We start from the raw sequence: 10820 nt of genomic DNA on the forward strand, positions 1-10820 counted from the left end.
CATCATCTATACTATTTATAAGAGGATTCCCCTCTTTGGACGAGAGTTTTATATGGTTCAGAAATACTCATAAACCTTAGATTTAATAGGAAAAAAACTTGAGAATAATTTGGTAAAAATATATCTCCAACTCCACTTAATATGCTTACAAAATATGCTTACAAAATATGAGACTCTTTTACTAATCCATGTCCTCAAAGCGAACTTATCCAAAAAAAAAAAAAAAAAAAACTCATCCCACGGTCAAAGCGCATAATCTAAAGTAATTCAACTAATTTATCATTTATCAATTTTCATGATATTTGAGAAATATTTATTTTATACTTGACATATTAGTGTAGTCAGTACTCAGTAGTGTAGCCTAGCCTAGGTTCGACTGAAGTCCTTAAATTAAACGGTAGCGCAGTAGCGCTATAAAAAAGGGCGTGATTAACGGTCAAATTGATTCAGGTAGGGCTAAAAGCCCAAAACCAAAAGGAAAATGATTGCCACAGCAAGCAGCGATTCTCTCACCACCAGGTTAAAGAGGGAGGACTGTAATCGCACCAAGCACGACTCCGTCTTCTCCAATTGGAAGGCAAGCCCAATCTCTCTCTCTCTCTCTCTCTCTCTATATATATATATATATATGTGCGTTTTTATTGGGTTTGACTTGCCGAGTGTGATCAGATGTGAATCAGTGTTAATAATCTCCGAAATTTTCGTTTCAATTCCTGGGAGTCGATTCACGCGTATCTGCTTGCAGATTCTGTGCTTATTTATTCACACTTTTATGCCCTAGCATGTTCAAAATTACTTTTTTTATTTTTTTACTTTGATTCTCTAGGAATTCAAATTTTTCCCCCTTTAATATGATCTAACAAGTTGGTAACTTTACCATGATGGACATTACCATATGCTAGTTTGAATTTTTACTATATAACTCTTATTATTTCTCTTGAGGAATGAATTTATTAGCGGAAAATATGAGTATAGTGACAGTGCTTGGTACAAGTTTACAACCTGTACAAGCTGTAAAAAAATTGCAAGCATAATCTTTTAGAGCTACAATTCAGCAAATAATATAGAGGAAAATTGCTTCACTGGGAAAATTCAGAAAAGGGTAAGCCCCATTTTTGACAAATGGGGTTTGCTTTGTTGGATTTAGAATAGCAGATTTGTCCTTCAAACAAAGACTCCACATTTCTATAATGCCCTCCATGGATTCTAGTGTTCCTTTTTTCAATCCATGTGTGTAGGTAACTCCTTTGGGTATATTATTTTCATTTTGGGCTATTGTTTGTGTTTCAACTTTTAGGTTCTTGTTGGTCCTTCCGATTGGGAAGACTATTCACTGGGAAAGGAAGGGGCTGCAAGGTACAGAGTTCATAACCTGCCTAAAAGTTCTGGTTCAGGAATATATGAGCTTGGGATTGCTGTATCTCAGACCGGGTTAGGGCGTGAGGTTGGCAAGCTTGATCCGGACCGGTTAGTAGTGGTTTACGTTGGTCAGTCTGACAATGTTAGGACGCGACTTCAGCGGTATGCACGGACAGGTGCTCATTTGGGAAATGGCTATGCAAATGGTTGCGCAAATGACTCTAAGAATGTGTCTCTACAAAAACGGCTTGGATTGTTTGATGAGATATTGTCAAGAGGCTACCCCATTGTTTTTAGATGGGCTCCTGTAAGTACATCTTTCTTGTGTTAATTCTATTACTCGGCACTGCATTTTTTAGAAAAATGAAGGGTATCTTGTGAACAGAATGAGTTTACAAAGCTAGATGAGATCATGAGAATAGGCCCCACTGTATATGCTGATTGATCATAAGCTTCACCCCTTAGGAAGATTTTGATATTGAAACAGTCCATTGTGTGTGATCAGCTACTAGAAATGCCATTGTGTTACGGCGTTACTGACTCTGTTGTATGAGGTGTCATTAAAGTTTCTGGTTACCATTCTTCAATGTTGTTACCAACTGTACTTTTGCTGATGTATTTCATGCTGATGGCCTCTTGCCAATACCGACTGAGACTAGTGGTACCCTTGGGTGAGGGAAAATTTTAAAGTGGCTGTTCTCTTTGCATTCACACAACATATTTTGGAATTAACTTAGTGAGAATATGTAAAGTAACTTGTGTGAGGCGCTGCAAATGTTGTTTTAGAGAAAGTTTCACAGCTTTTATTTTCTTCCTTAAGTGATGCAGAACATCGATATATATATATATATATATATATATAATAGCAGAGAACTCATGTGGGAAAGCATGAGGTTCTGTTAAGTGATGCATTCTATGCAAAAAGAATTGAAATATTCTTAAGTGCCACATTAGGGATAAGAACAAATTAAATATTGATTTTTGTTTCATTGGTTCAATGTTTCAAGACTTTTCATTCCTCACACATGCGCACAAAATTCTTTGCATTTTAATTTATCATTTTCACCCCTTGCACTTCTACCCATTTTATATATATATATATATATATATATCTACCCATAGCCCTTCATACCATCCCATGTCAAATACACATAGACCAAAAATGATGTCATTTATCTTCAACCTTTCAACAACACCTACATAGCTCTAACATTGTTGTTTCATCTAATCCTAACCCGTATGAGTTGGCTACAATCAAGGAAGGGGGCTTGCATTTTACATTGAGTGACAACGGCAATTACGATTTTGATGTCAAGGTTAGACATTGTGGATTTGTGGGTTTTGTAAATGATGTGATTGATTGTGGGTGTTTGAGATTTGTATTTTGTTTTAGAATTTGAGGAGAAAGAGAAAGATACATTTTATATAAACTTTTATTCTATAATATTCCTCCAAAGTTGTTGTTGTTGTTGTTGTTGTTGTTGTCGTTTTTTATTTTTTATTTTTTTTTACTTCAATGGAATAATTATAATGGATGTGTGTAATTTATAATTGTTTCTTTTTATGATGAACTCATTACTAATAAAGTTCTATAACAATTATGCTATACTACATATACAACATTCTTCAAAACCATCTTACATAAAACATTACAACATTATCCGTACATTGAACGGATAACTTACTAGTTTCCATAATTGTTAGAGGAATATCAATAAATTTTATTTATTTATTTATTCTCCACTTATCTATTTATTTGATAATCTCTTGTTTTTGTTTTGTTTTGGTTGTTTTTGGGAGGGGGTGGTCTAAAGGAAAAGTTGACAAATATGTGCCTGGCTGTATGTGGTCTGATAAAAATTTTGACTGTAATATGAACATTTCAATATAACCTCTTCTTTTTCCTTTATTGCTTGTTGAACAGATGGAAAGCAAGGGGGATGCTGAGAAAACAGAAGCTCAGCTCCTCAACAGATTTGATTATGCGTGGAACACAAGCATTAATGGTGCACGACGCCCAGATGATATCCTTCAGAAACTTAACAAAATTGCTTCAGGCACTACCAGATATCCTAATATTGTCAGAAAACTTCTACCATTTAGTCAGAAGCAGGTGGGCATCAGAATCAAAGCAAGCAAGCTGCCCTTACCAGAGAACAAATTGAGTACTTATGCTGATGAAGAGAGCTACAATTTCCTATCTCGAGTTTTCAAATTTGGCAGATCTCAGCCTCGGCTAGTACTTGATAGAATTGGTGTTATTGAGGACAACACTAGTTTTTGTGGGGCGTCCTTAGGTGATGGCTCTGTTTGTAGAAGGCCACCAGTTGAAAGAAGAAAGAGGTGTGCTGAACACAAAGGGATGAGGATTAATATGTCCATCCCAAAGGTGGTTGCAGAAGGGAACCCAAAGAGCATTGTAGGCTCAGATTTCAGTACTGTTGCTGACAGAAAGAGTGGCAGTGACGGTGCACAAAATTTCAGCGATGGCACAACAGAGCTTCAACCTGTTCCTGTTAAATGTCCTCTTAGTGAAAGTTTTACCCCTATATGTGGAGTTCCCTTGAATAATGGCTCTCCTTGTTCAAGGCAACCAGCTAAAGGGAGGAAAAGGTGTGATGATCATAAAGGCATGAGAATATGTAGGTCCATTTCTGAGTCAGTTACAGAAGGAAAATCACAATATGATCATGATGTGGATTTGGATTCCAGCTGTCATGATGCCTTATCTTACAACCAGAATTCATCTGCAATGTGCAAACCTGGAATAGTGCAACCTCGAGTTTCCTTGGAGAAACTTGTTGTCAGCAAAGGCTACGAAACTATATGTGGGGTGGATTTAGGTTCTGGGGCTTACTGTACAAGACAACCTGCTAGAGGAAGAGTAAGGTGTGAGGAACACAAATGGTTGAAAGTTAATGGGTTAGCGTCGAAGTTAGAAGCAGAAGATAAGTCCCATGTATCAGGCCTGGGTTCAAAATTAAGCACTTACAATGACTACAAATATGGCAATTCCACTACATGTGGAGCAACCTGTCATGATGGTTCTCTGTGCAGAAGGAAACCGGTGGAAGGAAACAAAAGGTGTTGGCAGCACGAAGGCATGAGAGCCGGTAGTTCCTTCTCTGGGTTTGACTCAGGGATAAATTCACTCACATGTTCAAAATTAAGCACTTACAATGACTACAAATATGGCAATTCCACCACATGTGGAGCAACCTGTCATGATGGTTCTCTGTGCAGAAGGCAACTGGTGGAAGGAAACAAAAGGTGTTGGCAGCACAAAGGCAAAAGAGCTGGTAGTTCCTTCTATTTTTGAGAGTAAATGATTCAATTCTTGAGAAGAAATTCCATAAATTAGAGATACATACACTTCAGAGTGTTTGTTGATGTCCTGCACAATGCTTCTAAAACAGTTTGCTTAGCCAGAACCTATTATCGTAGGTTGAGATCCTGGTTTTATACATGGATGTCCCCGCTAAATTTATACTCCTATGTAATATGCTGTAGCTCTTTGTATTGTATCCTTAGATGCCTTGTAACCCTCGCTGTTTTTATTTTTGGAAGAAAGAATGTAACCCTTCACTGTTGTATCATATGTTTCTAATAATTTTATTTAAAAATTCACTGTTGTATCCTATGTTATAATCCCATTACTTAAAATTTAAAGAGAAAAAAGTATAGGTTTTGCAGGAATCTAGCAACCCAAATAATGTGTAATTTGTAGTTTATCTTTTAGAAGTTTGGGGAATGATTGTACTATTTTATTTACCTAGTGGATTTACGGTTTGATATGCATGCACGTTATAAGTTCATTTTGCAATAATTTAATAAAAAATTATTTTTAAGACATAGCATGATCACAAACTTGATTGTAACTAAGGTCTACACTTACAATCACTTAAATATGGTTAAATTAGTGAACATATGTCATTTTTCTATTGTTGATTAGCTTGTTGCAACGAATTTTGTAGCCAAGATTTATCTTTTTAAAAATTATGTTTTTGTTTTTTTTTGTTTTTTTTTTTTTTTGCTGAAAAAATTATGTTTGTGTTGGTACAATAATTATCTACCAACTGCATTTTTCAAATTAAACAAGAGGCTTGTACGCCTTTTATATTCAAGGGCATCCATTAAAAATTTCAGTGTAAAAATAAACTAAATTTGCTCTGCAACTCGTTATGTCTAGTCTAGGGTTTTTTTAAAAAATAACTATAAAACACAAACAATATTATTAGTTAGACAACGTTTGAAACTAATTTGGTTTCTAACAATTCGAGTCCAGGGGACTCGATTTTCATCTCCACATAGGCCTGGAAATTGAGTTCATTGGACTCGGTTTCTGTACATGGAAATCAAGTCTAATGGACTCGGTTTCTGTACATGGAAATCGAGCCCCAAGTACTCGGTTTTCTTCATTCAAAACAACAAGGAAGAGAACACGTGAATGAACACACATGCTCTGTTTTACTCTCTACAAAACAGAGCATGTGAGTAGAGATTAAGAATTTCTTTTTATATTGTACCCTTTCAAATATATATAAATATTTTTTCATTTTCATATCCAGACATGCAAGGAAAAAATTCGGGCTTCTTGAAAAACACAATAACAAGAGCCTGCCAAAGCCTCAATTTCATTGCTGCTATAAGCATGTTGCAGCACCTGAGAACACGAGGCAATAACAAGACTATTTTTGTCTCTAATTACGACCCCAATACCTGACTTATTATCACCTACAAAAATGGCTGTGTCAAAATTGATTTTTGCATAATTTTCCAGTGGAGCTTGCAACTTGCATTTGGGATGGATTTGTCATTCCTGTATCGATGACTGGGCTGTCAAAAACTCGGAATACCTGTCATTGGCCTGCTGAGAGATCAGATGCAGTGGAATGGCCGATTGCTGGAGACGGACTTGGTTTCTTTGTGACCAAATCTCTACTCACATGCTCTGTTTTGTGGAGAGTAAAACAGAGCATGTAAGTGTTCATTCACGTGTTCTTCCTTGGTGATTTCATGTCCGTGTGTTGAATGAAGAAAACCGAGTACGGGCTCGATTTCTATGAACGGAAATCGAGTTTAATGGACTCGATTTCTATGTAGAGAAACCGAGTCCATTAGACTCGATTTCCATGTACAGAAACCAAGTCTAATGGACTCGATTTCCAGGTCTACGTGGAGATGAAAATCGAGTCCTCTGGATTCGAATTGTTAGAAACCAAATTAGTTTCAAACGTTGCTTAACTAATAATATAGTTTGTGTTTTATAGTTATTTTAAAAAAAATCCCTCTAGTCTACAATATCTTTGTGCACCCGTTAATGTCGAAATATTTTTTTGAGAGATTATTATAACATGCTACTAATCCGCAACTTGAATCCTTTTATTTATAGATCTCCAAACACTTTGTATATGAAATGATATCAATTCAACTACAACGCCTTGGGCAATGTCAAATTTTATAATGTATTAGATTGGTCCTATAAATATTAGTCTTATTTTACACATGGCATCAGCAGAAGCTACCAAATTGCCATAGCAAACCCTCACCTCGTAAGAGCATTCACATCCATTATTTTCAGACTATTCTATTTTATTATCTTAAAAATTTATTTTATCAATTATTCCATACCATTTTACAATATACTCAATATTTCAACTTTTATTTTCTTATCTATTCATTAAAATAATATAAAATCACTACAGTACCATCAGATATTTTTAAAAAATAGTTACAGTATCATTAAAATAATAATTTGTGATATTTTTAAAAAATAGTTACAGTATCATTAAAATAATAATTTCTGATATCGAAAAGTTGCTACTATGCCCAAAAAATTTGGCATATCCCATGTTTACCGGCCCGGCACTGAGCTGCTTTTGGGCTGAATGGTAAATTAGAGCTTACATTTGGCGTATCCAACTGCCAGTGGTAATGCCTGAACCCCTCGAAAGTCAAATCCAAAATTTCGACATTCCTTTAAATTAACCAGCCATTCATTTAGAGATAAATCAAAATTTCTCGTACACACAACGCACACTACAGTCTTTAACAGTATCATCAAATCAAAATCAAAAAAAAAAAAAAAACGATATGCCGGCGACGGAGGAGGAGGACGCGTGGGTTTGGAATCACATAAAGGCGGAGGCGAAGCGAGACGCGGAGGCGGAGCCAGCGCTGGCGAGCTACCTGTACTCGACGATACTGTCGCACTCGTCGTTGGACAGATCGCTGTCGTTTCACCTCGGCAACAAGCTCTGCTCCTCCACGCTCCTCTCCACTCTCCTCTACGACCTCTTCCTCAACGCCTTCTCCTCCGACTCCAACCTCCGCTCCGCCGCCATCGCCGATCTACGCGCCGCCCGCGAGCGTGACCCTGCCTGCGTCTCCTACTCCCACTGCCTCCTCAATTATAAGGGCTTCTTGTCCTGCCAGGTCACCCCAGACTTTTTTGATAAATTTTTTTCACCATTTCTCTTATTTATTTATTTTGAGTTGAACCCATTAATTAATTTAATATCTTGCTTCGCTTTGTTACATGAGGAATGATAATTGGTTTTAAATTATTATAAATTAGGTAGGACAAAATTTAGTTTTAAAATTAGATATAGCATAAGCCTATAATCTTAATCAATATTTTTTTATCAGAAATGAATTTTGACAAATCTATATTTGGATTACATAAAATTTCTAAAAAATTAAATATTAGTAACTATGCCATCAATAAATTATTTAAATTATAAATTTTTGTAGTTTAAAATTATATATAAAATATAATCTTATAAGTTATATAGTAAATAATTTTTTATTGATATAGAATTTGACATATGTATTGTAAAGAATATGCAATCCAACGGTTAGATTTTCAAAATATATAGTAATATTAATGATATTGAGTAAGATTGTAGTTTTAGGATATAATTAATTTTGTAGTTAAATTTTATCCAATTAGGTATTTTTATCGGATAACGGATTTAATTACATATATATGCATCCTTAAAGTTTGGGATAATTTTCATTTTATCCCTTGCAGTATTGAATTTTGGATCTTATAAAACTAAGTCGATTTGAGTTGAGATGACACTTAATAGACACCTTATCATGGTGTATGAATGAAAGGGCTTAAACTTGAACAATATGTGATGTATAAGATACGGATCCAAAAATTGAAACTTTTATGGACAAAATCAAAATTGCTACAAACTTTAAAGGTGTAAATTGCAAAAAAGAAGAAGAAGAGAGAGTAGGTTTTGTATCATATAAGTAAATTAAAACTAGCCAATAACCTTGTAGATCAATGCTTTCCTTAGGAGAACCAAGTTCAAATCCTCCTCCCCCAATGTTGGAAGTAATGAATTATAAACTTTTTTAAATTAATTAATTATAGATTATGTCTGTCTTTTGAAAATTTAATATTCATTTACAACGATAATTACTACTTTTTATTATGAGGAAATGTCTTGGTAGAAAAAACTTTAGTCAGATTTAATATGTTTGTAGAATGTGGAGAAAAGAATGTAGAAGAGAAGAATGTTTGCTAATAGTGGAAAAGATTGTTGGAAACTCTGATAAATATTGTTACCAGCGAAGAAAACTAAGTTCAGTGCACTTTTGTTTGCTTATTTTAGAGTTTATACTAGTGATTAATTGACATCTATGTGTTTGGAAGCAACAAAGAGTATGTGGTTTGTTAGTTAATAGTTTAGTGCATTGTTAAAAGATACATTTTCTTCTTTGTGGGTTTGTTTTAAAATCCAAATGGCCGTTTTCTGGGACATCAAGCAAATGATATTTTTTGCTTCAAGAATGTGAGTGATCACAATGATCTTTTTCTTTTTAATTTATTTAATCTTTTAAGCTGTGTAGTTTTGTTTTTGTATGTACTTTTTAGGCTCACAGAGTGGCTCACAAGCTGTGGACAGAAGCACGGCGGCCACTAGCACTGGCACTTAGCTCCCGAATAGCTGATGTGTTTGCTGTTGATATACACCCGGCAGCAAAGATAGGGAAAGGGATTTTGTTTGATCATGCAACTGGCGTGGTGGTGGGTGAGACAGCAGTAATTGGGAACAATGTTTCGATCTTGCATCATGTCACCCTTGGTGGGACTGGAAAGGTTGGGGGAGACAGACACCCCAAGATTGGTGATGGAGTGCTGATTGGGGCAGGTGCAACCATTTTGGGGAATGTGAAGATAGGGGAGGGGGCAAAAATTGGGGCAGGGTCAGTGGTACTGATTGACGTGCCACCAAGGACAACAGCAGTAGGGAACCCGGCGAGGCTGGTGGGAGGAAAGGAGCGGCCGTCAAAGCATGAGGATGTGCCTGGAGAGTCCATGGATCACACTTCTTTCATCTCTGAGTGGTCAGACTACATAATTTGAAAGTTTGCTCCAGTTAATGACACATGGAATCTGTTATGTAGTTCCATATTCAGTTTGTTTTCGTTTGAACCCCAATACATTTTGCTGGGTTTGAGACTGAGACTCTTGTGGATGAGGCTGTCTTTGTGAACTTTGTCATTTTTTTGGATTGAAATGCAGGCTTCTTAGGGTTATTGTAATTGAGCTATGAATTTATCATTCATCTATTCTACTGGTGATACTGACCTGTAGAACCATCCAAATTTTTTTCCCTTTTGAATGGTTAATTAAGGCATCACCTTTTAGTCAAGGTTTTACCCAAACACTAGACAAAATCTAATAAGGACATTTCTTGAAATTGTATGTAAACCATTCTCGAATGCATGAAGAAGCATCGTCAAAAGTCAAAACATGTTTTAAAGAACTGTTTCTGAAAAAAAAAATCCAATTAGGAATGATTTCATGAAAATTGTTTTCTATATTTCATGATGTTATCTACAAACTACAAGCAACATTAAAAATTTGTAAGCTTTTGTTCCTTCGTAAACACTTGAATGATAAGTTCAATGGACTCGTAAACTTTTGTTCCTTCGAAAACACTCAAATAATAGGTTCAATGGGCTTGAAGGACGTGTTATAAAGTCAGAGATCCTGAATTTGAAATTGTAGCAAGCCATGAAGTTTGAAATTGTAGCAGGTATTCAACTAAAAGTCTAAAACACGTTTCTCAAAACTAAAACACGTTTCTCAAAACTTAAAAACGTGTCAAAGTAATGTGAAAACAACAGGCATTCAACTAAAAAGTCTAAAACACGTTTCTCAAAACTTAAAAACGTGTCAAAGTAACATGAAAATAGGTGTGTGGCTGTGGAATTTTTTTGTTTAAAAAATATAAAAGATCTCATCTCTATCTCATCCCCCCATAATAAGAAACACAAATGCCTTAGATCTCTTCTCAACTTGTCTTTCTCCCGTTCTCTCTGTCTCTGTTTCTTTTCTCTTTTTTTGATAATCTTACCTCTTAGTGTGGGTTTGGATACTGCTTATTTTGCGGAAAACTAAAAACTGAAAACCGAAAATGATAAAAAAAAATTTTCAA

General features: G+C 35.5%; 2 protein-coding genes across 2 annotated transcripts; both read left to right on the forward strand.

Moving 5' to 3' along the window:
- Positions 1-348: 348 nt before the first annotated feature.
- Positions 349-4999, forward strand: LOC115976136 (protein EFFECTOR OF TRANSCRIPTION 2-like). The gene is made up of 3 exons (XM_031097256.1): positions 349-577; positions 1298-1666; positions 3284-4999. The coding sequence occupies exons 1-3, from the start codon at positions 482-484 to the stop codon at positions 4676-4678; spliced, it is 1860 nt and encodes a 619-aa protein (XP_030953116.1). The 5' UTR covers positions 349-481; the 3' UTR covers positions 4679-4999.
- Positions 5000-7175: 2176 nt separating this feature from the next.
- On the forward strand, positions 7176-9944 carry LOC115976138 (serine acetyltransferase 5). The gene is made up of 2 exons (XM_031097257.1): positions 7176-7794; positions 9251-9944. The coding sequence occupies exons 1-2, from the start codon at positions 7453-7455 to the stop codon at positions 9740-9742; spliced, it is 834 nt and encodes a 277-aa protein (XP_030953117.1). The 5' UTR covers positions 7176-7452; the 3' UTR covers positions 9743-9944.
- The last annotated feature ends 876 nt before the right edge of the window (positions 9945-10820 follow it).

This window comes from Quercus lobata, chromosome 2 (genome assembly GCF_001633185.2).
Source record: "Quercus lobata isolate SW786 chromosome 2, ValleyOak3.0 Primary Assembly, whole genome shotgun sequence".
In the NCBI taxonomy this organism is placed as follows: domain Eukaryota; kingdom Viridiplantae; phylum Streptophyta; class Magnoliopsida; order Fagales; family Fagaceae; genus Quercus; species Quercus lobata.

What these genes read in the sequence shown, in the direction of transcription:
- LOC115976138 (XM_031097257.1), top strand. Translation starts at nt 7,453, where the DNA reads ATGCCGGCGACGGAGGAGGAGGACGCGTGGGTTTGGAATCACATAAAG. An exon ending in AGGGCTTCTTGTCCTGCCAG is followed by an intron (nt 7,795 to 9,250) that starts GTCACCCCAGAC and finishes TGTACTTTTTAG; the next exon opens with GCTCACAGAGTGGCTCACAA.
- LOC115976136 (XM_031097256.1), top strand. Translation starts at nt 482, where the DNA reads ATGATTGCCACAGCAAGCAGCGATTCTCTCACCACCAGGTTAAAGAGG. An exon ending in CCGTCTTCTCCAATTGGAAG is followed by an intron (nt 578 to 1,297) that starts GCAAGCCCAATC and finishes TTCAACTTTTAG; the next exon opens with GTTCTTGTTGGTCCTTCCGA. An exon ending in TTGTTTTTAGATGGGCTCCT is followed by an intron (nt 1,667 to 3,283) that starts GTAAGTACATCT and finishes CTTGTTGAACAG; the next exon opens with ATGGAAAGCAAGGGGGATGC.